At 40.3% G+C, this 26,994-nt stretch overlaps 2 protein-coding genes and 1 non-coding gene across 5 annotated transcripts in view; 2 read left to right on the top strand and 1 right to left on the bottom strand.

Moving 5' to 3' along the window:
• Positions 1–5,495, bottom strand: part of LOC105380212 — a 7,579-nt gene extending 2,084 nt beyond the window's left edge. The window contains exons 1-2 of one of the 3 annotated variants that reach the window (XM_011549727.3): positions 5,332–5,495; positions 808–996 (exon numbers count right to left, since the gene is read on the bottom strand). In XM_011549727.3, the coding sequence (XP_011548029.3) occupies positions 808–996; positions 5,332–5,361 (219 nt within the window). In that variant the 5' untranslated portion in view covers positions 5,362–5,495. Of the gene's footprint in view, positions 1–807; positions 997–2,315; positions 2,548–4,214; positions 4,891–5,331 lie in introns of those variants that run through there. The other 2 variants (XM_038106156.2, XM_011549728.3) reach the window with 2 other exon arrangements.
• LOC105380210 (dynein intermediate chain 2, ciliary) lies at positions 2,481–26,994 on the top strand. Its single transcript, XM_048627701.1, has 17 exons — positions 2,481–2,615; positions 10,726–10,833; positions 11,116–11,320; positions 11,767–11,889; positions 12,592–12,747; positions 13,819–13,943; positions 14,333–14,467; positions 14,706–14,835; positions 15,331–15,498; positions 16,363–16,506; positions 16,939–17,048; positions 20,093–20,270; positions 24,004–24,232; positions 24,656–24,755; positions 25,150–25,283; positions 26,037–26,133; positions 26,367–26,994. The coding sequence occupies exons 1-17, from the start codon at positions 2,601–2,603 to the stop codon at positions 26,451–26,453; spliced, it is 2,244 nt and encodes a 747-aa protein (XP_048483658.1). The 5' UTR covers positions 2,481–2,600; the 3' UTR covers positions 26,454–26,994.
• Trnat-ugu lies at positions 25,918–25,990 on the top strand. The gene has a single exon. It is a non-coding gene; the product is annotated as a tRNA-Thr (tRNA).

The following is a 26,994-nucleotide window of genomic DNA, read 5'->3' as shown; positions in this document are numbered from 1 at the left end:
AAGCCTCGAATTCACTAGGGCACAAGTTCTGAGACTGTTACAGAACATCAACGGTGCGTGTTCTCAGAACATTTTGGTAACATGTCGTGATACATTTTGCTTGTCCACACCAGCAGTCTCCGCCGCGATGTCGCCCGAGGAAGTCGTGGCAGTTAGTGCTGCGTGCTAGAAGTCGCGCACGCGTCCACACTCTGCAACAGCGGTCGCTAGACCTAGTAAAAAAAATATACTCTATGCGCTAGACTGATGTCGCAGGAAGTTCTGTCTCGCGAGCCAAAACACGGAACCTGTTCTGCGACACGTAGATGTCGCTGTATAGTCGCGTGCGACGTCGCAGAACAGAGCGCGACGTCTACGCCTAGAGAATACGAGGCTTAATGAATAAATTGTCAACTCCCCATACTTCTTATTATTAGAATGTCAGTCTCTAGACCTGGTCTAGGGTATGCCACCGTGGTGAAAGGAATATCCAGCCAGGGTGCATAAGAGATGCTCCCCATACTAAAAATACACAGATTTTAATGAAGTAAGTAACTTTAGTTGTAGTTGAGAATTTTCATATCTGTTTTATAAAATGCCCATAATCAGATTCGCTTTGCAATACTTTTTCTAAAAAGGCATAAATAATATAGTCCCTAAACCTAAATACAAAAAAAAACACCAGCTCACATCAATGCCCAGGTTCATAAACGCCTGGCGCATCCGACTTCGGCTCTCCGACTCTCTGTCCATGCCAAAGTGTGGCGCGCGATGGATGAAAATCTCTTATTCTTACATACTTTTTAACCCAGACTTCCAAACACTCACATCAAAGTTCCTGAACTCCTGACGCACGCCGCCGCCGCTGCGGCTCTCCGATTCGCTGTCAATGCCGCTGTCCTCCGCCACGAGCTCGAAGCCGAAGGCCGGCCCGAAGTAGATCTCCTGGCGCTCGCGGCCGGGTCCCGGGTGCATGATCAGCACCGGCCCACGGTAATGCTGCGGCTGCGGCGGCGGCTGCGGACGGTCAAGGGGTTAATTGCGGCTCAAAGAGGAGGATGTATGAAGTCTCGGAAAGTCATATAACTCGGTACTTTTAGTGCCAATTTCTCCATAATCGGTTATCTAACCGACCAGGGAGTGTTTATAAATTATACGTCATCTCCATATACAATTCTTGACAGATGGGTCAAAAGTCAACCACTAATACCTGGTTATGCTCTAACTGGCCATGGAGAAAATGGCACCTATCACATCCCGACCATTTTTTAAGTATTAAAAACCTATAGTGTTTGGTTTACCAATGAGTCATCGGTATTCGTGACGTGAGTGGTTAATATTAGATTTGTCATCAGAAAAAGTAGCAAGAGCAGCCCCTACACAGTAATATGCAAGAATGCATTCGCCTCGTTAGTAATACGCTTTGATAAGTTATAAAGGTATTACGCCACAGAAATTGCATAGTATCTGACGACGGCGCCATGAAAAATCTGTGATATCTGTAGTTTTTTTTCCGACGAATGTTTCGATATCGATGTTTTCAAATAAAGATATTTTTTTGTAATCAAGATCAAGAGTCATCTAGTACAATTAAATAGTTTGTAGGTATAAGAGGCACACAGTATAGGTTAGTATAGGTATTTAGTACTTAGTAACCGGGTGGTGTGGTGAGTCATGGATTCGTAATTCCAAAGCATCGTGAATTCGGTACGCCTTACGAAAAAAATAACGTACTGTTCTGAATTAAGTTAAACTTAGCAACTGTCAGTAGGTAATAGGCCTTTTAGTTGGTCTGAGATAATAGGTAAAGGTTTTGTAGAAATATTAAGCACATTTTTGACATTCGCAATGGCAAATACAAGAAGATACATAATGTGAGTAACATATAGACCTAGGTATTTTGTACAATATATGTAGGCATTCGCAATAGTTATAACATAGTTTATTCTAGTTGTAGCCTTATAATTATTTCAGTATTATGTATTCATAACATGTTACGTAATCAACGTAGGTATAATAATCTAAAAATACTAACAAATTAAAAAGAAATCCGCGTTACAGAAAGATAAAACCTGTTGCCGTGCCAAATAAAATTCAGCGCCTACTACGTATGAACATGTAAGTAAAATATGCAATCACACATATATGCATCAAACATCCATATCTAGGAACCTGAACTATTGATTGATGAACAAAAAAGCACCGAAAACTGGCCACGCATATCTAAAACACTGTTAAACCTATCACACTTGCAATTATAGAACGTATCTTGTTTCAATTTGACTAAATAGCTCGAAAACCGCGGAAATTTGGTTTATTAATGAAATGTAATTTACCGGACAAGTGCAAGCGGGCATGTTGGTCCCGGGAATCTTAAAATAGCTGCTGAAACTGAATGCACTTGTAACGTCACAGGCACAACCTTCGGCGGGGGGAAAAGCGCGGGGTGAGGGGCGCTCCGGTTGCCATGGCAACGGACTTCTGCGCGCGCACCACTAACTGAAACCCAGTCTCTGACAAGTTCGTTAGAATAATAGCAAACTTTTTCCCCTGATAATGAACGTCGTAAACATTGTTTTTGTAGTTTTCTTGGGGTAAAATAGACCGAAAATTTATAGGAAATGGCTCCTAAGAAGGTATGTTTAGCTTATATCTGTACCTTATATGTAACTAGTTAGCCAACTTACATGGTATTTTATATTTTTATAAAACTTTCAAACAAACAAGTACTTACAGTTTATCCAACAAGGTTCAGTGCTAAACTTTGGTTAAAGGAAACCTTAACACCAACATTTTACACTTGAAAACTTAACACCCCTACCCTACTTATCTACGATGCAACATGGCAATTTCGGACACCTTCACATTATGAGTATATATTATTTGATTATATATTATTGTGATGTAACATATTGATGCGAGTATTGGCTTAACAATCGAAAAGCCTACGTTGTTGCTTGGCTACAACTGATTTCAGAAACACATAGGTACCATACAGGCAAAGTTATAAAACTTAGAGAAAAATTATATTCTGTAGATATAAAACTTCTCATATTGCGTATACGACCTACCTGACTGAGAACGGATCAATGTGAGTTTAGAAACATTATCTACTATTTATCACATACCTATACATAGGTTACAACTTACAACTACAATCTAGATAGTTAAATTAAATAGAGACGAACAGTAGACTTAATTAAACATCAGACTCTACAAATAAAACAATGAAACAAACATAGAATACATACATTATACATAATTATTATTATTTTAATAATACTTTTGGTGAATGGTTCAGATCCCTCCTGGGATGATAAAGCCAATTAAATTGCCAGAGATCTGGCGGGCCAAGTCAAAGGACAAGTCTCTAGGACTTCTTCTAAAGCGTTTAAGCGTGAGTAACCCGCCCTTAGGGCATAGCCTGGACCAGCATTGTGCCAAACATTTGTGTTGTCCATCATTGTACTATACATTCTCCAAAATTTGGCCCAACATTCATTCTTTTTTAAGCAGCTTGGAATGAATGCCTTGTATATTAATGCTTAGAATCCTGTTCTGAAGCACAATAGCGTATTGTATGATACAAAATTATGTGTTTATTGCCATGTGATTGTTTTTTCATGTTTTAAGTGTTTTAAAGGCCAACCTACGTCAATGCACTCTGTGACCCTGTGAGTAGAACTTAGCACCTTAATTGTTTACGTCTAGGTAGGTATACATCGTACAGGTAGGTACCACTCGTACCATATTCTATAAATTACCGAGCAATACAAGGTTTCATATAATTTTTATTGTAAGAATTACCATATGTACAAGACTCATTAAGTAAAAGAACTCATGATGATAATCATCGCAGGTACCATTTTGTGCTAATAATAGAGTTCTCTAGACGTTAAATACTTTTTCAAATTATCGCTTTAAAAAACTACTAAACGCACTTAAATGAAACTACTATCTTTACTAATTCACTTCATAAGAAAATATATTTCTTTGGTCTACTGAGGCTTTCAGCCAAACCAATGAAAGGTTCCATTTACAAAACGCCACCAAATGGCCCCAATAAAACAAAAAAAACACAATAGGTATTTAAGATTTTTCACGACGCCATAAAGCTAGCCTTTTTCTTTTAGTAGTATTTTCGTGCTATTGTCACTGAAACTTTTTCATTGCTCGCGAGTGTAGTGTACAATTTACAGAAGCTACATTATTTTCAAAATTAATAATGATCTTACCTTGGCCAGGATGCAATATCATAACTACATATAATATTTCCAATTCTACAGACAGAACTCTTATTACCCACGCGAAACCTAAGCTAAAGTGCTGTGAACGAAATGTTACTGAAGAATGAAAGCTTTCTCTGGATTTAATTACAAAGCTTGCGTGACATATTTCAATAAGGAACGCAGTCAGAAGCTTTATTACAAAGCGGTATTGATATCTGATTGAGATTGCTTGGATATTATTTGATATTGAATATCGATCAATCTTTTGTGCGGCCGTACAGTCATGACCAAAAGTATTTGAATACACGCTTTTCACTGCAGCTTTATATAACCACAGCTAGTAAAAGGCCAAATATAGAAAAAGCTTTATATTTGACTGTACAATTTGACGACTGCTCATAAATATTGTAACCTTTACTATCTTGCATAAATGTTATTATTACCGTTATGAATATAAATGATTATTTTTGATCGAATTGGATAAGTAATCACGTAGGTTGATAATACTTTTTATTGGGGTTGAATCGTTTTCGTTTTCATGTCGGATTTTATGTAAATATTTACTAAAGTAATCTGTAACGTAACGTCAGACATGAAACACTGTTTTCCGTCGGTTGTTAGAATGTTGTGATCATGATAATAAATATAAACTTGAATAAGTATACATTTTAATGCCATGGATTCATTTGTCGATGGAGTTCAAGGATCTGACTTGATTCATTACGAGGTTGGTACTGTTTAATTTAAAAGATACGGCTTTTTAAATTATTAACGACTGTTTTTTTGCATAAAATTTATAATATTGCTGAAGTCGGCTACTGATTATTCAATTTAGTCAGTAGCTAACTCCTGCAATATTATAGTGTTATACATATAGTAAGTTAATGTGAAAAAATATTATCAGAAGTACTTGTGCTTACCACGTCTTACACCGTTGCGAAAGTAGAATTATGTTAGTTTAAAACCCACCTCAGATCTATTCTTATCTGTACTTAGTTAATTAGGGACTTATTAAATTATCATACAATTTATAAAAAAAACGGTTTACTTACGTGTACAGAGAAAATGAGTAGAGAACATAATTTAATAAAGTACATCAAATTGAATTTAATGTTTTACATACCTTATTATTATAATTTTCTTTGCTTTCCATGGCTGGTAAATATCACATTTCCAAAAAATCATACTACCGAAGTACTGAGATTAAAAAATATTATAACACTGAACACGTTAACGTCACCACGAGTTCTGCGTTAGACAAACGTGTTTGCCATTCATGTCTATTGTGTTTAAATATGCATACAGTATACACATTGCTTAACTTAAATCATAAAATTACATTTTATCAATAGTACGACAGCTGTCTGGGAAAACCAAGTTCAGAAGAAGGCGCGAAATAGACAATTAGAAATCAGAATTCTTTTATTCAGAAATTTCTGTACCCATTCTGGCTGTAGGTACTTATACAAACATAATAAGTACCTAAAATATGTAATTAAAGGGTGTGCACCTGCAGTGCTGGGTTGTCGCGATGTCGCCGCGCCATCGCCAGTGCAAGCTAATACCAGACACCACAAACTAATTATAATTTACCGTCACGCCCTAAGATAGCAATTTCGCCAACTTTTCACCGTCGGCAGAAAAAGGCTAGGTTAAATCTTAGGTAAATAAGTTCCAACTCTTACTTACACTTGTACCTGTCTAGTGATTCCCGTGGGAATTCTGCTATAAAGTAGCGCTTAGCCAGGGTAAATAACTACTTATATGTACCTTACACAAAGTTTGGTATAAATAAATAAATAAAATAAAATAAACCTAAGATTATTTATGGTGAAAGATTCATTATCCGTTCCATAGTTTTTTTTGTTTATTTTTCATAAATAAATAGTTTACGAACATACACACTCATCTTTCCTATTTATAATAAATTAATATGATATTTCCGGAGATTGGGAATAAGTAAGTAAGTAAGTAATATGATATTTCCGGTTATTCCGATCAGTTAAGTACCTCAGATTTTTTTTTTCATTATGGTAGGGGAGTAAGGGGAGAACGGGATCAACATCTACCCGACCCAAATGTCATCCCCACCTGCACGCGCTGGTGGTTCGTACGAATTGCTGGCGGCGGCTCTGCGGCTTGCGCTGCACAGCCGTGGTGCTCCCTGCTAGATAACGGACGGGGCAATGGCGACCGAGCCAATGGCGGGATAACCATTCACCTAGCTATCGCTGGATGAGGCCACGCAGTATAGGCCTTGGGGTGCAAAAGGCCCTTAAAAATTCTGCAAAGCGTGTCTGTACGCTTGTAAAGTAGCAGCCCTACTAGCAGACTAGGCTACTATGGGCTAATTACTCATATAGCTGAAAATCCATTAAATTACTGAAACTTTGAGAAGAAATAAACGGACTGATTCTAAACAACAGACTTTTGGCGCGAAAAAACGGACTTTGATTGGCATATGGAATGTGCGAACAATGCGCGAAGAGAGCAGAGTGCATCAAGTAGCGAAGTACATGACAGAATACCAACTTGATATTATGGGCATCTCAGAGGCAAGATGGAAGGATTTCGGAGAAGAAAGAGTGGGTGACATGACTCTCCTATACTCCGGCAAACCGGACAAGCATGAAGCAGGAGTAGCATTATTGCTTAGCAGAAATGCCCAGAAGAGTTTATTAGACTGGAACCCGGTATCTGAGCGCATAATGACAGCCCGCTTTATGTCAAGGGTGAGGAAAATTACGGTTGTCCAATGTTATGCTCCCACTAACAAAGCTGATATGGCAGAAAAGGAAACTTTTTATAGTCAGTTGAATTCCACATTGAAAGCCATTAAAAAGCAGGATATAGTGATGTGCATGGGTGACTTTAATGCTCAAATAGGTTGTGACAACAGAGGCATAGAGTCATGGGTAGGAAAACATGCTCTAGGAGATCGATCCGAAAATGGAGATATGCTTGTGGAGCTTTGCTGCGAAAACGATTTTGTTATTGGTGGATCAGTGTTCCCGCACAAGAACTGCCATAAGGTGACCTGGGTTTCGCCAGATCGGCGAACAGAAAACCAGATAGATCACTTTATGATCAGTAGAAAGTGGAGGCACTCGTTGTTAGACGTTAGAAATAAAAGAGGTGCGGACGTGCATAGTGACCATCACCTTGTCGTCGCTAAGATCAAGCTGAAGATAGCAAACGCTCAACAGAGATCAACACCGACAAACAAACCTTTCGACGTTGACAAACTTCAGGATCCCGACGTAAAACAAAGATTTGGCGTTGAGCTCCACAACAGATACTTCTCTCTAGCCATAGACGAAGCTCCGATCGAAGAGCACTGGGGCCAGCTTAGCGACGTGTTACAAAATTGCTGCAAGGAAGTGTTAGGGTATAAGGAGTATTCTCGGAAGGAATGGATCACAAACGAGACGTGGGATAAAATCCAAAATCGCAAATCCATCAAAGGTCAGCTGAACGCAGAGCAGGATCACGATGCTAAAGAAGCGCTAGCCTACGAATACTTCTTATGCGAAAGCGACATCAAACGTAGCCTTAAAAAAGATAAGCGACGCTGGGCTGAGTCTATCGCTCGTAGAGCAGAGAAAGCTGCCATGACTGGGAACACCAGAGAAGTGTACCGAGCAGGGAAAGAGTTGTGCCGCAAACCCAGGAAAGACCGACCCATAAAGAGCCAGGACGGTAAGCTCTTAGTAACACTGGGAGACCAGCTTCTAAGATGGCAGCATCACTTCAGCGAGGTTTTTGAAGCTCCACAACCGTCGCACGCAGATGTGGCAGAGGAGGATATAGACAGTAACAGTCACCAATACTGTCTTGACATAAATATCCAGCCTCCAACACGGCTTGAAATAGCTTCAGCAATAAGATCGCTAAAGAACCGAAAAGCACCTGGCATCGACGCTATACCTATCGATGCTCTGAAAGCCAATGCAGAAGTTTCTGCAGACGTGTTGCTTCCGCTACTGACATCGATATGGGAACAAGAACAAGTACCGGACAGCTGGAAAGAAGGTGTCTTAGTGAAGCTACCAAAGAAAGGCGATTTATCGTGTTGTGCGAATTGGCGGGGTATCAACTTGTTGCCGGTGTGTTCGAAGATCCTGTGCAAAATACTGCTGAGTCGGATGGCGGGTGCAGTGGACACACACTTGAGAGAAGAGCAGGGTGGTTTCAGACCAGGCAGATCATGCACAGACCAACTAAACGTTGTCAGAATGATTCTCGAGCAATGCAACGAAATGCAATGTGAGATCTTCACATTGTTCGTCGACTTTGAGAAGGCATTTGACCGAGTGAAGTGGTCCAGTATATGGCGCATACTCAAAAAGAGAGGAATACCGGAGAAGATCATCGGACTCATCAAGTGTCTGTATGAAGGGTCCTCCTGTAGAGTGATGCATAAAGGCCGTCTCACTGATCCCATCCCAGTGACTTCAGGTGTTAATCAAGGGTGTCTGCTGTCTCCGCTCCTGTTCCTTATTGTTCTAGACGACGTGATGTGTAGAGTGACTTGCAAATGTCAAAGGGGCTTACCCTGGTCTGAGAATAAGCACCTGGAAGACATAGATTTTGCAGACGACCTGTGCTTGTTCTCTACAAGTCGTTCTGACCTTCAGTCCAAAACAAACGACCTTGCCACGGAAGCGGCGAAAGAAGGTCTTCGCATCAATATTGGGAAAACCAAGGAGATGCGCCTTCGGTCCCTTGATGACCAGCCGCTCCAAATCAATGGCGTCGACGTTGAAAGGGTTAACAAATTCACTTACCTGGGGGGAGTAGTAGATCCAACAGGTGGGACAGACTTGGACATAGAGAGTCGTCTGAACAAGGCAAGAGGCGCGTTTGCCCAGTTGAAATCAGTGTGGAGCTCCAGCGTCATCACCCGGCGAACAAAAGTGAGGATTTTCGAGTCTAACGTGAAGTCAGTCCTGTTATACGGTTGCGAGACATGGTTCGTTCGGAAAGACCTATCCAGCAAGCTACAAGTATTTGTCAACAAATGCTTAAGGCGAATCCTGCGGATTTACTGGCCACGAACCATTTCGAACGCGGAACTGTGGAGACTGACCAAGCAGAAACCTATCGACCAAGAAATCCTCATTAGAAAATGGAGGTGGCTGGGGCATACCCTTAGAAGACCTGGAGAAACTCCTTCGAAGCGCATACTCACCTGGCAGCCACCTGGAAGCCGTAAAAGAGGCCGCCCAAAAACAACCTGGCGACGTTCTGTGGAGAGTGAGGCAAAGGTTATGAGGATGGAGTGGGAGGATCTCGCAGCCGCTGCCCAAGATCGAGTCAGATGGAGAAATCTTCTCAAAGCCCTTTGTCCCTGCTGAGGGACGTCAGGATGGATGTATGTATGTATGTATGGTAGGATAATCGTTTCCCACAATCTACCCTAGGATGAATTTGGTATGGCAACAGATTGGAATTTCCGGCTATGACTCTCTCTACGCATCTGTCGTCAGCGGATTTTGGTGTACACTCGTCGTCAGGAACACTGACGAAGATGATGCTCCTGAAAAATTAAACAACTTTCCCCAAAAAACATATGTACAAAGTTTGACACACTGAATATCTTGAAAAAAAACTTAGTAGGTACTTAGTTACTTTAAAATTGGTTTTATCAAATCTATTTTAAGGTCTTGAAAACAATAGTAGACTTTTAAGTCATTCTTAATGGTTTTTTTTTCAAGAATAGGTTATCGCTACCACCGTTAAGTAAATGCTAAATCTATGCAGTTAGTTTTACACTAGGGCAAAGCATAAAAATAGCACAAATGTCTTTTAGCTAGTCAAGCGAGCATTCTTGGCTGTGCGCTGAATCTAGCACGATTCAGGCTTTGTTATTAGTGTACCTAATTTAGTATTTATTCAAATGGAAGATGAAAATTCTGATATTGCTTCTTACTCTGATGTGAGTATCTAACAAACACTTCCTTGTAGGAACAATATAATTTTTCATAAATTTACCTAATCATAATACCAAGTTAGTGCCAAAGTTTTTTTTATTGCGTGATATTAAAAATGTAAGGTTTATTTTATTTGAACTGGAGACACGCAATACCGCGCCTGTAGGCTTTTCTGACGTCTAGATTTTATTCCAGTGGAAATGTTAGGCCGAATTATGAATCAGGGTTACATGATTGTTCCTAATAAAGTCTGTAGTAAAATGCTAATATTTAGCTATTCGGTAAGTCGACAAGATACTCAACGGAGGTAAGCTGAGCAGTAATGATTTGTTAGCAGACTGCGCTAACGTGCTTTGCGTGCTTACTTTGCCTGAAGTTTAATTTCAGTTCAAAATGTTGAGGGCAATGATAAAACGGGCCCTGAAGAGCGATGACGACAATGCAGTCCTATCGAAAACCCTGCAATTTATCGATGTAAATATCTGTTAAAAATGCAATGTGCCGTCTCGTTAGATGCACTTCGGTAGTTAATGCACATGTCACAATGTAGCGAGTGTACCCTAATGAGTAAATTGTTTGTGTAGAAAGAAGCCAGTTCAAAATCCCGTCCGACCCTCGGAGAGGATGAGTTGGAGTGGCTCAGGCCACGAACCCTTCTTAAACCTGAAGACCAGGAAGAACTGGATGAGGCGGTAAGATGATAGTTATGTAAAATTATCACACGTAATTACACACTAAGCACGGCTAGTATTGTGGTGAGGATGGTTGCGAGCTTTGATTTTATCGGTATCTGTGTTGATTGAAACTATAACCAACGCAATTAAATAAGCATTGTATCTGCATGTTACTGACCATAGATTATCAGGTCCAATATTGCAAACTTTTGCCATACAGTCAATATTATCCACCAAAAATATCTACCCCTTCTGGCCTTTAAACGAAGACAGTTCCAATCCTAGCCCTCTCACCCACAGGACCTAGATGAAGACATAGCCCGGATCCTCACCACGACCAACCCGCTGTGGGTAGCCGAGGAGGTGGCGTACCACTACGGGCAGGGCCAGTTCGCGCTGAAGCCGCGGCAGGCGTACGGCAAGGCGTACCCTCTGTACGTGTTCCAGGGGGCCGCTATCAGGAAGGACTCTGATGAGGCGAAGGCGCAGGTCGCTGCTGGATATGGTGAGGGTTTAGTTCGGTAAAAGGGAAGATAATATTTTCTCGACCTCCCTAAAACTGTGTAGGTAATTTTTTCTAGAATCTACTTTGACATGTGCAATTTCAGATATCATAATAATTTACGCTGCGATCCCAGTACGCAAACTTTTAGACGGCGGAGGCGTATCGGTCTAGAACGTCAAGGTTGCCGCTACACGCACCTAGTAACAGTTTGTCTACCTGCAGGAATGCAGTCTTAACAAGAGGTCATGTGGCCTGGTGGCGCATACAAAATAACAATCACTACTTGAAACTAAACAGGGGGGGTCACTCTTTATGGTGAAAAACGAAGTACCCGAGCGCTGTTGCGCGAACCACTTCCCTGTATTAAGCGTACCGCTTGCACGGCAGCCCTCGTTCCCTCATGTTTCATTACTTTTATAGAGTAACCCTTCTTCTATGAACTCTAGGGGCGGTGACGTTCGACGACGCGGGCCCGAAGCGCGTGAAGGTGAAGAAGTCGGCGGCCGAGGAGGAGGAGGAGGAGGAGCCGGAGCAGGAGCCCGCCGCCGGGGACGAGGCCAAAGTCGAAGGTATGTACTACTGATAAAAACCAGAAGTCATATTAACTAGCTTTGGCGTAGCCGGCGTGACCCCTGATTCTTGTTAGCCAGGTGCACAGTTAATTCGCACGAGTAGTAGATGTACCTATGCAAACGTTAAAGTAAGTTTATGCAAGAGTTTAAACTTTGTGTGACTTTACAAGGTGGTGCAAAACTGGCCATCTTAAAGTAGTTTCCCTGCGGCTTCTAATACTCCCATTCTAACACCCTGTTCAGAGTATAGTTGTTCCTACTGTACCCTATTTAGTCATCTTAAACAGTTTTCTGTGCATTTATATTTACATGCTAGGTTAGATTACAAGCCGTAGCGTAGCCAAGCGTATCACTATTTTAAAATGATATTTCCTTGTATAATAAATAAATCAAATATTCTATTGCAATAAAACAATTAATAAGTAGGTGTCTACGAGGATTTGAAAGCTCCTCTTGAATAAAGGAATACTCTATCGCTACCTCAATGACTTCATAAATATTATAATTACTAATCAAAGGTTGTCTGGCAGAGATCGCTTTTAGTGATAAGACCGCCTTTTGTACCCTAATTAAGTTACATTTTGTTAATTTTATTATTCTGTTTTGGTGTACAAATAAAGTGTATTCTATCTATCTATCTATCATAATTACGCTATCAACCCACAAAAATAATAATCATTCAACAACCCTACCCAACAGAGGAAGCCCAAGCTGAAGAAGAGAGGCAGAAAGAAGAAGAGCCAGGCGAGCAGGCACCCGAGCAAGCACCAGTGAGGGAGGTGAAGGTGGAAGAGGAAATGGGCGCGGGGGAGGGGGAGGGCGGCGAGGTCGGCGAGGAGGCCGAGACTGAGGAGAGTAAGATGAGAAATATGATGTTGTTTTTAGAATAGCCTCCTTTCAGAGTTCTAATGTTTGATATATTTAATATCCTGGTATAAAGACGAACATCCGTGCTGCCGGCTAAACTAAGTTACCTTGTTCGCTGCCGGCTAAACTAAGTTAGCTCGCATAGTTGAGCCTGTTTTTCATACATATACGTCCACCGGTTCTACCTTTTTTGGCATAAGATTTTTTTGCCTAATCTCGTATTGCATAGTAACGTTTGGTCAAAGTCTCGTTACGCCGAAAATCGTATGGCATAAATCTCGTTTAGTAAAAAGTTATTTCGCATAACATTGTTTAGCCTAATAATGGTATGGCCAAATCTTGAATAGCCTAATAATGCTATGGCATAGGTTTATACAAAGTAATAATATTCGTTTGGCTTTAACTTTGACGGAGCGTCTCCCTACATAGCGCAACCTGGTGCCTTGTATTGTTTCCGCTGTTTGGAAAACGCTCCGCTCCGCTTCGCTGCGCTCCGCTTTGGTTTTGATGAACATGTGCACCTAACACGCTCCTCCTCGCTTTGCTCGTCGTCGCACCTATTTTTAGGTTTCGATCTCATGGGGTTTGTAATAATTATATTGGTCGTTAACTTTCGATTTTTTGATCATACAATATCGTGATTTTCGGGATGTAGGAGAAAAATACCACAATTTGTACATTTACTACATACTTATTTATTAAGATAACATTAGGAGAAACAAGATTATACATAGGTATAGACGAACATAAATTTGAGCAAACGAAACTTAGGTGTTTAAAGATTGTGCCTAAAGAGTTTTAGACGAAACGAGCCTTATGCCACATAAGTCTTGGCAAAGTGATGGTTCGGCCAAAAAAGTTTAGACCATACGAGTTATGCGAAATGAGTTTTGGTCAATAAAGATTATGCCAGATGAGCGGAACCCACGTCCACCGCAAACTATGCACTATGCGAACTAACTTAGTTTAACCGGCAGTTAGGCTTAAAACTGGATGGAAATATTTACGTAAACATAATGTAAGCGAATACCAAGATTAAATTATTTTACCTTTATCCAGAACCAGAAGAGATTGAAATCATGGGTGAAGATGAAATAATTGAAATAAAGCCGAGAGTAAAGAAATTGGCTAACCAGTTCAACTTCTGCGAGAGAGCTGCCCTCACCTACAACTATCCAAAAAGGGTAAGAATTTATTTTATTTATAGTGGAATGCTATTCAGTGACATTTTCCGATCCAAGATGAATATGTACTTTTAGTTATTTACCTGCTTAGGGCCAACACGACACGATTGCTTGTCTTTTAAACACAGGAGTGACAGGAGATGATGTGTAAGGCGGACCCTAGACCTACAATAATATTGTGCAATGTATTTATTGTGCAATAAGCTTTTAATCCAAATGACGTTTGCGCAATATTCAATATTAACCCTATATAGACGATGAATTATATTGCACAATTGTCAATATTGCGCAATATAACTGATCGTCTAGGGGCCGCCTAAGCTGTAAAAACAATAAATCACTTATTTTTCATAACTAAGTAGTAATGTTTATCGTTCCCATATTTCCAGTCGGTGGAAACTCAAACCATACCGCCGCCCCGAGCCACCTACGGCCACACGGCACTGCAGTCAGTCATATTCGACTTCTATCAGGAAGATTATGCCAAGAAGTTGAAGGAAAAGGAGGAAGAAAAACCAAAGAGGGTGAGATTTTTTAGCTACTATGCACGGCATGCAGTTTAGTATTATTTAAATAATAGGAAGCTCTGAAACCAGTAGCCTGAAAGTACTTGTGAACTTCTGAAATCTGGTGGAACTTGTGCAGGAACTGAAAGACAGCAAAGCTATATTCCGCCAATCAAAATGCACGCGTTAATTTTGCCATCAGTTATGAACTTTTAACATCACAGAGGCTACAGCATGATTGTAACTTCTTTTCCAGCTTCGTAAGAAAGCGGCCAAGCACGTGAAGACAGCCCAAGAAGTGCATGATGAGCAACTGGCGCAGCGCATCCGCGAGGCGTGGGCCATCCTCGAGCGACTCGTCAACCAGAACATCTATGATGATATCGGTATTTGCTTTACTTTCTGGTGTAAGATAAGAGTGTTGAAAGGACTAAACCTCATTATCACCAGGAAACAAGAGTCTAGTACTGGATGTTGCCTCTGCGCAAAAAGTGCCACAACACTCTACGGCATATCTCGCCTCTTGCCCTGCTGACTGACGAATATCGTCGTTCTAACATGCTGGAGGGTCTACGCTACGTGTATCTGTGCATGGTCCCCACTTGACAGACAACTATCCATCACGCACCTTTGTCTTCAGACTTTTAGGAGTAGCTGAGGAGAATATAATTATATTCCCTACAGCCACTGCCAGTGTAGAAATGGAACTAATTCTTCTGGACTATGGCTGCCATGTCACCTATTTAGCCTATGGGAAAGCTACTTGGGTGGTCATGTACTAGCGCCGTATACTAAGAAAAGTGGCGCTCCTATTGAAAACCGGAGTTATTTGTATGACCCTTGTTCCCGGCAACTTCTTCCTAACTATCATTTGTTTCCAGCCCAAGACTACCGCTACTGGGACGACCCATCGGACGAGTTCCGCGAGGGCCAGGGCTCGCTGCTGCCGCTGTGGCGCTTCCAGTTCGAGCCGATGCGCCACCACGCCGCCTGCGATATACAGTGGAACCCTCATTATCAGGACCTGTTTGCTGTGGCTTATGGCTCTCGTGAGTGATTGATGAGATCAGTTACGTTTGTATAAGGAAATGGAATGGAATCCAGCCGCTTCCGACCTACAATATAAGCCTCATTACCAACATCTGTTAGCTGTTGCTTATGGATCACAGATTAGACAGCCTATGTACTATGGATCTCGTAAGTAGTTATCCGGGTCAATACCAGTTGATCCAACGCCATCCGATCCGGCAAGGAATTATTGGCGATCATGTAAGTTAGCGTTGCATAAGGAAATGTTTCGAGCCCATACGCCATCACGACATACAGTGGTCAGTGGACGACCTGTCAGACGAGTTCCGCGAGGGCCAGGGCTCGCTGCTGCCGCTGTGGCGCTTCCAGTTCGAGCCGATGCGCCACCACGCCGCCTGCGACATACAGTGGAACCCGCATTACCAGGACCTGTTTGCTGTGGCATATGGGTCTCGTAAGTAGTTCCAGTCGTGTCTACGATCCAGGATCAGTTAGAGTTGTAAAAGAAAATGTTCGTTCCACCCGCCTGCGACATACAGTGGAGCCCTCATTACCAAAATCTGTTCGCTGTGGCTTACGGATCTCGTAAGTGGTTAGCCGGGCCCACACCAGTTGATCCAAAACCTTCAGATCCAGCAAGGAATTATTGGGGATCATTGTCTGTTAGCCTTGCATAAGTAAATGTTCGAGGCAATGACACGCCGTCTGCAGTGGAGAAGAACCCGCACTAATACTTAGTATTTTATTTTATAACTGCCCTAATCAGTGTACGATCTCCAGGCTCATATAGCGCTTTAGTTAATGTACTCACCCCGCACTATCAGATCATCTAGATACCATTTATTATAAAAACATGAACATTAATCTCCACATCCCATTGACAGTGGACTTCACGAACCAGCTGAAGGAGGGCTGCGTGTGTCTGTACAGCATCAAGAACCCCGCCTACCCGGAGTACGCCGTGGTCACCGACTCTCCCGTCATCTGCCTCGACGTCTATAAGGAGACGCCATATCTTATATGTGTTGGTGAGAATAAGGCCACCCGCACACTAGGCAGCCTGGCTGTGCAGCCAGAGTTGCGGCCGGCAGTAAAACATATGACGTTTTAAAGGAGTCCGCGCACTAGGCAGCCACGAATTCCCATGTGATTTAGTGGCTGCTGCAGCCAGGCTGCGCGTAGTACTAGTACGCAGCTGGGTGCTTAATTGAGCTCTTTAAGAGATTTCTTGTTAGATTGTCTGTGACAAACGCTAGAGCTGGACTGGTGTGGTGAAATGATTGGCCAATCACATAAGACGATAGTCACTGACTACCCATTGTGCAGCAGCCGCTGTATATAAAGTGCAGTCACCCAAGCTCGTTCAGTGCACCTACTGTGGTGCGAAAACAGTCTATTTAGGAAATCATATAAGACTTCTAACTAGATATCTTATCTGTATAAATATAAACTATTTTCAGGTTTGTACGATGGTAATGTTTGCGTCTACAACTCACAACTGTCTCTCGAGTCGTCCTACCAGTACAAGTCGGACTCTGTCCGAGACAAACACAGTAATATTGTGTGGGAAGTAAGTCTTATCATTTCATTTCATTTCATTTATTTATTTCATAAAACAATGTACATTGTATTTGAAAAAGTATTTACATAATCAATATTTACAGCTTAAACTAAAACAATATAAATAAATTATTATAGTAAACATCATTACAAAAATCATTACCTAATACAGAATTAATAAATTTACATTAATTAGATTTATTAGCAATTTACAACATTTACAAAAATAATAGTATTAATTAACAATATGCTTATTCAGAAATATAAGACACAATAAATTAACGTTAAAATTACTAACAAAATAAAAAAAGAACTGAGTTAATGTCCCTTATCATTTAAGTATTCCTCAACACTGTAATAGCACTTTTCAATGAGGTATTTTTTAAGTTTAATTTTAAATGAAATATATGAGTTAATTTGTTTGAATTCCAAGGGCAAATTATTGAACAGATGAAGAGCCTGATATCTAGATGAGTGCTTCACTATATTTATCCGGGGGCATATGGGAATTTTTAGGTCTTTCCTCCTTGTTTTCAGTCTGTCAATTCTTTCCAAAGCCGACTCGTATCTGTGCAAGTGTTTAACTAAGTTAGATGTACAAACTAAGATGTATAGACATGGTGCTGTTAGAATTTTCAGTTTAATAAAGTGTTCTCTGCATGATTGTCTCTGTGAGATACGTAACATGGTCCTTATGGCTCTTTTCTGAATGATAAATGCCTTGCTCATATTGTACTCATAGCTGTTTCCCCAGAACTGGATACTGTATCGTAGTTTTGATTCTATCAATGCGTAATAAACTTGAAGAAGTTGTTTTATGTCTATTTCATCACGTAAACTACGTAGAGCAAAACAGGCTGAGCTCAAGACACTTCCAATTGAGTTAAGCTCCTCCTTCCAGTTTAGGTGGGCATCTATATATATGCCTAGAAATTTTACAGACTCTACTAATTCTATTTTATTACCATCAATAAATATGTCAATCTTTTCATCATTCCTACATGTCGATTTAAAGAGCATAGCACATGTTTTGCTAGTATTTAGCATCAGATTATTTATTTTGAACCAATTTGTAAAGGCCGATAAAGCTAGTTGAGACTTTTCATTAAGTGTTAAAATGTCAGGTGAGGAAATTACCGCGTTAGTATCGTCAGCAAAAACCACCAATTTCGTATCTGGTACTGATCTGGTTATGTAATCAATCAGATCATTTGTGAATATTATAAATAGCATCGGTCCTAATATGGATCCTTGCGGTACTCCTCTTGTTATCTTCACTAATTTTGATCTGTGTAAGGTTTCACAATCACTATCTATGTTTGCAATTTCCACAAATTGGTATCTGTTACTAAGGTATGACTGAAGTAATTGGTGGAAGTTCCCTCTTACTCCGTAGTGTTCAAGTTTACCCAGTAAAATAGAATGATCCACCAGATCAAAAGCGGCATTTAGATCGAGAAATATACCTGCTACTTTCATTTTATCATTAAGTTTTGAAGTGACATCATAAACTAAAGAATCAACCGCATCGATTGTACCAACACATTTCTGATAAGCAAACTGTCGGTTGCTGATAATATTATTATGATTTAAGTGAAGAACGAGTTCCTTCTTTATAATTTTCTCAAAAATTTTAGATAGTGTCGGCAAAAGGGAAATAGGTCTATACTTCTGGGGATCAGCACGAGAACCTTTTTTATGCACGGGCAATATTCTGGCAATTTTTAGCTGTTCTGGAAAAACATTCTGTTCCAAACAGTTATTGAAAAAGGTACTGAGTGGCCCTGCTAAGATATCTATATTATTCTTTATAACCGTAATTGGAATTTCGTCATGACCAGTTGGTTTTTGTTTCCATTTCTTTAACAATTTTTGAAATATCTTGTGGAGTTGTAAGTCTTGGGTTTATATTACCTGCAATGCGGTTTGTATTTTTTTCTAAAATTGATATAGAGTCATCTAAGTTTCCATGCGAATTAACGTTACTCTTATCGAATTCACTTGAAAGTATGTTAGCCACTTCAGTTGGATTTTCTATAATTTTGTTGCTGATTTTTAAGATTAATTTATTTCTAATATTAATACCTTGTTTATTTCTGTGTCTATTAACTACTTTCCAAATACATTTAGTAGAATTTTTGGCTTTTTCAATTTCTTCTTTTACAGAAATTCTTTTAGCATGTCTGATCACCTTTTTGTACAGTTGTATATATACTTTGTGATAGTTATTGTTACTTAGATTTTTTCCCTTCGCTCCATTTAATATTCGCTTCATTTTACTAGATACCCTGATGCCTTTTGTGATCCATTTTAGTTTCTGTACGGATTTAACATTCACTCTTCTTTTAGTTTTCTTAAAACTTTCTTTAAAAGCATTAACAAGCTTTAAAATAAACGTGTTTATTCCGAAAATATTCCAATTTTGCTCTAGTATTTTATTCCTAAATATTGTATTTGATTTCTCACTAAAAAGTCGTCTTTCTATATTTACATACTGATTACACTTTTTAGAATTTGTGTTTTCCAATTTTAACGAACACAATATACCTGCATGGCCGTCACCGAGACCATTATGATCAATATTCGTATCAGAAATATGTGCCTCAGGTACATTTGTGAGGAAGTTATCGAGTCCCGATTCCGCTTCGTTCCTAATGTAAGTGACTGAGTTAATTAGATGTCTGAAGTTGTAACACTCAAGTAGATTCAGAAATGCACTCCTCTGTTTATTATCCGCCAAAATATTGACATTGAAATCGCCACAGATCACACATTTTTTATTAAAAGAGAATTCTAAGAGATTTTCCAATTTTTCTAGGAAGTCATCAAAGTTATTATCATAACATAAGATAATATGACTTTTTTAAGAACAATGAAACGCTATCTCATAGCTAGCTCTTCATGACGAATTTGACGAATAAATTCAGTTAGATCAAAGATATACAAAACTGTAGCTCAAGAGCCTCTGTAGGTAGGTATCTCTGAGCTCTCAGTTTACCTCGTGTACATCTCTTATATTTAGTTCCTCGGGCTATAAACAAACCTTATGTCCAGGTCCGTTGGGGCCCGCGGCTCATCGACGGAGAAGCATCCTTCTTCTCGATCTCCGGCGACGGGCGCGTGGTGCAGTGGGCGGTGATGCCGGGCGAGCTGCAGGCCACCACCATCATCACGCTGCGCTCCGCCGTGCCGCCCTTCCCCGGGCCCGACGGCACCATGCTCACTGTCAATAGTAAGGGGATCTGTTACCTATTACAAGGGAAGCTATAGGCTTTTTCCAATGTTCCGCATATCCACGTCATCTTAGCAACTCTTTAGGGATATGGTGCTACATCCTCTTCGCGACATTCCGTATCCCCTAGAGGCAGACACAGCCATTCAATTTCAACGCCTCTTCAGCGCTCTTAAACTATTGCGCGCTACTGGCAGAACCCAGTTCAGGCTCCCAGCGCGCTATACTAGGCGTCAGTCCCCGGATCTCTGGCGACGGGCGCGTGGTGCAGTGGGCGGTGATGCCGGGCGAGCTGCAGGCCACCACCATCATCACGCTGCGCTCCGCCATGCCGCCCTTCCCCGGGCCCGACGGCACCATGCTCACTGTCAACAGTAAGAGTTACTTAATCCAAAGGAAGTAAAGGTTTTTTTCAATCTCCCGCTATTTCCACGCCATTTCAGCATATCTCTCTCATAATATATGCTTCGCATAACTATATAGAGCGTGGGACACCCTCTCTCTCATATGCTTCGCATAACTATATGGAGCGTGGGACACCCTCTCTCTCATATGCTTCGCATATCTATATAGAGCGATCTTTAGGGACTTTGCGCTACATCCTGCTTCGTGGTTCGTGGCAAACCGTAGCTCTTAGAGCCAGGCAGACCCATTCAATGTCAACGCTTCTTCAGCACTCATAATCTATTGCGTGCTACTGGCACAACCTAGTTTAGTCTCCCAGCGCGCTATACCAGGCGTCAGTCCCTGGATCTCCGGCGACGGGCGCGTGGTGCAGTGGGCGGTGATGCCGGGCGAGCTGCAGGCCACCACCATCGTCACGCTGCGCTCCGCCGTGCCGCCCTTCCCCGGGCCCGACGGCACCATGCTCACTGTCAATAGTAAGGGGATTTATTGGTTATTCCAAAGGAAGCTACAGTCTTTTTCCAATGTTCCGCCATTTCTACGCCATTTCAGCATATCTCTCTCACAAGTGTTATCTTAGATTTTCATTTTAAAATATTGTTTTTTTTTACTTTGTCTGTGTATATGCAGGGGCGTATTTACCCTAGGGCTAAAAGGGCTACAGCCCGGGGCGGCAGGCTGCGAAGGGCGGCCCAGGGGCGGCCGGTAGGCCGCCCTTGGGCTTTATGTTGGATGGAAGATTAAAAATGTACAGAACAATGTTTTAGGCCGTAAGCCTAGAACTGCCCTGAGCCATCTTTCCACATGTTGTTTTCATGTCTAAAGAAATTTGATTTAAAGTATGAAAGCCGGCCTTTGTTCTTTTCTGAACCGGTGGAATAGTAAATTTTTTTCCCGCCTCGGTATTTTTTGGAAGGAAATCTAAAGAAACAAAATTGCCTCACTCAGTCGCCCTGCACAAGTTTATCTCTAAACGTTCTAAAATGTACTCGTCTATCCAGAAAAATATTTTATTTTTGTTCGGAAGGTATCATTATCTATGCAAATTTATCACCACAACGTTCTTATACATAATGATGTAGGTCGGTAGGTACTCTACACTGACAGCTATAATAGGCAGGCTCTGGGGCGGCGAAGTAGTGGAACAGAAGTTGGAATATTTTTATCCAATTTGGGTACACTTTCTGAAGCGGAAATTAAAAAAAAAACAAAACAAAAAAAACTGACACAAGTTTAAGAGAACTAAACTTATTAATTAAGAAAAAATTAGAAGTGGCATTTCATTATATCGAAATTGCATTGCATCGAAATTAGTCAGTGGCGGATTTACCAATAGAGCGGCAGATTTAGAGGGGCGGCAAATTTAGTAAAAACAAATTTACTGATTTTTTAAACATAAATTTACGTGTACACAATCCATATATAAATAAACGCACTGTAATATAATAAGTATAACAGCAACTGCGGCTGCTAAATCATGCTCAGAAGCTTATCGCTTTTTCATGCTACTACAGGAAATTTCCTTTTTTTTTGTAAACGCGACACAACGCTGGCTTTAATTAATGAGTGAAAATCGGGAAAGGCAAAACCCTGAATAGAGTGATTTGAGACGTTGGTCAGTCAGAAAATAAATATGTATAATAGTTTAAGAGATTCTTGGCACGCATTTATTCAGACTTTGAAATCAATCAAAGCCTGTATTATGTAATTACTGAAAAGCCTGTAACGCGACAAGAAACGGCGGGATTACTTTACTTTCGAATTTGGAGAAACTGGAAACGGCGGTAATGGTAGTTGTGTGGAATTTTGTCATATGTACTTAATCAGTGATTTTTTATATATTTTTTGGACCAAACATTTAGGGGAAGACACTTGAGTCTACCAAAAATTTGCACTTTGAAGCTTAATATTTGAGCAGATCTTTAATATTTTTGAAAGAACTATACAACGATACCCCACATCAACAAAAAAAATCATCCCCACTTTCTTCTTATCGTGTCGACGACAAGCCAAAAAAGTCGTTAAATAATACATGGCCAGAACTGGGCCACTTTACGTGTATGGAAGACACTCGAAAAAAAAAAAATATTTTATTTTATTACTTTTTCTTGGCCGTAATGTATATCTTTGCGAAATGTCAGCTATCGTAACCCGTTTCCGAGAAAAAGGGTGGTAACAGACAGACAGATAGATAGACGGACAACAAAGTCATCCTAGAAGCGTCCGTAGTCGAGCGGGCCTCAGTGATCGTAACTGATCGCTGAGGTTAAGCAACAACTGACACGGTCAGCCATTGGATGGGTGACCAATTTCAAGTGGTGCTTTTCTGGACGCTTCCGTGCTTCGGACGGCACGTTAAGCCGTGGGTCCCGGTTGCTGCTTCGGCAGCAGTCGTTAAGCCTAGTCAGAGGCCTTCGGGCGGCTTGAAAACATCTGACAGTCGGGTTGCCCACTTACCCGACAACTCTCTCAGCACAAGCTTGCTTGTGTTGGGGTCCACCAACCCGCACTTGGCCAGCGTGGTGGACTAGGCCTAAACCCTTCCTTCATTGGAAGGAGACCCGTGCCCCAGCAGTGGGGACGTAATGGGTCGTGATGAAAGTCATCCTAAAATGGTTATTTTTTTCCTTTTGAGGTACGGAACCTTAAAAAAGATTTGATGAAAGATCCGAAGAAGTTGGTGACAGACAGACAAATAGAAATATCATTAAGTTCACAATCATACTAATAACGGGACTAACATATTGAATTTCAGAGGTCAGTAGGGGCGGCAAAAATTTAAAGGTCTACTGGCGGCAAATTTCTAAATCCGCTTTCTTAGTACTGCATTGACAAACTGTAGTGCAGAACGCACATTATCAGTGTTAAAACGAATAACTATTTAAGATCGAGTCTTATCGAAGAAGGGATGAATAATTTGGCAATTTTGAACATTGAAGCTGATTTAACTAATCAAATTGATTACGATGATAAACAAATTTGTTACGAATTTCATTCCTTGTCATTCCTTGATGGGGCGGAAAACTACAGGAGCCCAGGGCGCGCAATCTTTAAATACGCCCCTGTGTATATGTATGATAATAAACGTTTTCTATTCTATTCTATTCTATCGTTAGCTTAGGTACTATACCTATAAAAAGAAGTATAAAGGCTTTGTCAAACAGGACGCGTTACTAGCGCGCGCCAGAGAGCTAACTTGACGCCGCGCTATGACGCAAAGATGAGTTCTACTACTATAGTAAATTACCGTCAAACAGAGCGCCAGCGCTAGCGTTACGTAGCGTACTGCTTAACCTACACTACAAGTAGCTAATATCCTTTCCCCCAGGCTGCGGCAGCTGCTTCTGCTTCCACCCGGACAAGAAGGATATCTTCATGGTGGGCACGGAGGACGGCATGATCCACACGTGCTCGCTCAAGTACAACCGAGACTACGTCAACTCGACCCAAGGCCACCACATGCCGGTCTACCGGATTGATTATAATCATTATAACAACAATATTTACATCAGTTGTTCGGGCGACTGGAGGGTCAAGATCTGGGAGGATGGGAGAAGGTACAAAATGGCCATGTTACTATTATAAACGAATATGAATATAAATTACCAATCTGCACTACCTACGCCAGCGTGGTGCACTAAGCCCTTCCTTCAGTGAAAGGAGATAGCCGCAGAAGTGGGGACGTGATGGGTTGTGATGATAATGATGAATATAAACGCTAAAGTTTGTGGTGTAGTGTGAAAGATGTGTCTTAATCTTGCGTTACGTACCTGTTATGGGTGGATGTTTGTTACTCTTTCTGCCTGATAGGTAGGTACGCTGTCTTCATGAACTAACGTACCTAATTATGCCTACCTCGAATACAATATCGGGTGAAAACTTTTAAGGCGAAGCGTGCTCCTCGCGGGCATCAATTAGTATTACAAATTTAATGTTTCCCTATCATTTGCTTAGTGGATACCTTTACACTTGCCCCGCAGTGAGCCGCTGTTCATGTTCGAGCTGGGCTCGCCGGTGGGCGACGTGAAATGGGCGCCCTACTCCAGCACCGTGTTCGCCGCCTGCACTGCCGATGGAAAGGTACATTTTACCGGCTTTTCAATAATAATGTTGTTAGAATTAGAACAGTGCCAGCATACCTAGCATGAGTCACAAGACTCGTCAAGTATGAATTGTACATCTATGATTTATTGTCACGTCTTGATGTGCACACTATACTAAGCTAGCAGTTTAGTTTTTTAACACCTATTTTATCTAAGTTCTTAATAATAATTCAAGTCCTTCAATATGTCAGGTACGCAGAACTGGCAATGGGAACATCACTGATAATATTCCACTCTGAATTATTTTTTTTGTACTTATACATTCTGCGCCTGAATAACTTAAATAGCAACATCCACCATCAGCACCATCCTTGCGTCGCAGATGGTGGATCGTCGTCAGTTATATCCAAGTGTATTCATTTGTTTCTCAGGTGTTCGTGTACGATTTGAATGTGAATAAGTACCGGCCTATTTGTGTCCAAGCTGTGGTCTCCAAGAAAAACAAGAAACTGACTCGCCTCGACTTCAACGCACGACTGCCTATTATTGTGTGTGGCGATACCAAGTAAGCTTATTTGAGTAAAAATACCAATATTTTATAATCCTTAGGTAGGTAAGTACATAAAGTGCATAATAATTTATAAAAAAATATACTTAGTCACAAAACAACGGTAAAATAAGATGAACAAGTGTGATAATGATGATGATAGTAATTTTATGTATGTATGTAATGTATTTATTTAGGTATCATGTGTATAATTATATTGTATAGATAGGTATATATTAAGATATTCATATTTCGGTTAAGTACTCAATATAAACCATCTTCTTTATTCAAAACCTTAAGCACTACCAATCACTTTTTCAACATCACCAAAGGTTAACTGGTAGAAAATGCTGCTAGCATTAAGTTCGCCTTTGTACCAATTTACTTTGTGCAATAAAGAATTTAATAATAATAATAACAAGAAAACATGTTTTTATAACACGATTTATGTACTTAAGTAATTATCTTCTTGTGGAAAGGAGTCTACCTGCTAACGCAAAGAAAAAACAGTATAGCAAAGGTACTTTTACCTTTATGAAACTCACCCTTTGTTAAAATGAGTGAATCAATAATACACCCACACTGCTGCGTTCATTATTCGTACTCAGAAGGGGTCCCGCACGTATACAGTAATTTCGACGCCTCTCGCATAGCCTCCATAGCTCAGGGGTTAGAGCACTGGTCTTGTAAACCAGGGGTCGAGAGTTCAAATCTCTCTGGGGGCATCACAAAACCGTGTTTTTATTTTCTTTTTTGCTTTTTATATTTTAGGGGGACCTGCCATGTACTGAAATTATCTCCGAATTTGAGAGTTATGTGTAAACCGCCGAAGAAAACTAAGGAGATTCTTGATCAAAGAACGCTTCAGGTAAGAATTTCTGCTTTTCCTTTGTAAATACATGTGTTACGTAAACAACATTATTGATGAATCATAATGATTCATAAACTAAAATAGCACGGCTTTAATTAATCCAACTATCACCAGGGTTTAACGTAAAAAGCTCAATGTAACTCCGCCCATGACAAATAAGTATCATTATTATCATGTAAGCAATTCAGGTACCTATCTCATCTCAAATCAAATCATATTTCTGTGTTTAGATAATGAAGCTGGATAAACTACTGACGCTTGTGCGAGATCCCCCCTTCACTCCGGGAGTGGTCGATGAAAAATTTGAGGAAGACTAATTTTGATGTGTGTTTTCATTTTGTTCAATGTATTTTTTGTAAGACTGCCAGTTTAGATCGAGTTTTGTTTCAGTGATTTGTCTATCTATGATATTATGTATTACTTAGTTTTATGAAATAAAACAAATACGTAAGTTTGTCGGTTTATTTGTGAATATTTTGAAAGAGGTTCTAGTAGTTTATAATGGGAATAAGTCAGTATCAATAGTCTTCAACTCAATATTACATATATTTCATTCTACTTACCACAAGTATTTACTGTGTGCTTAGTGATAATCTTGTAATCTATTTAGTATAATAATAATTGAGATAAACCTCTATAGTTAAAACAATGCCATATTATATACAATAGGCTTTTAAATGCAATATGCGCCATAGGAAAACTATCTTATTACTAATGACTAGAATAGAATAAGTAACGTAATAAATAAATGCATATGAGTAGAAATTATAACTAACACTATAGCGTAACATAATATAATCCTTTATATATTGGTGTTTTGGATTATTTTGTACTCTATTAGGTACATGATAAATGTGA

This window comes from Plutella xylostella, chromosome 19 (assembly GCF_932276165.1).
Source record: "Plutella xylostella chromosome 19, ilPluXylo3.1, whole genome shotgun sequence".
Taxonomy (NCBI): Eukaryota; Metazoa; Arthropoda; class Insecta; order Lepidoptera; family Plutellidae; genus Plutella; species Plutella xylostella.
This window is presented reverse-complemented; position numbering and strand designations above follow the sequence as displayed.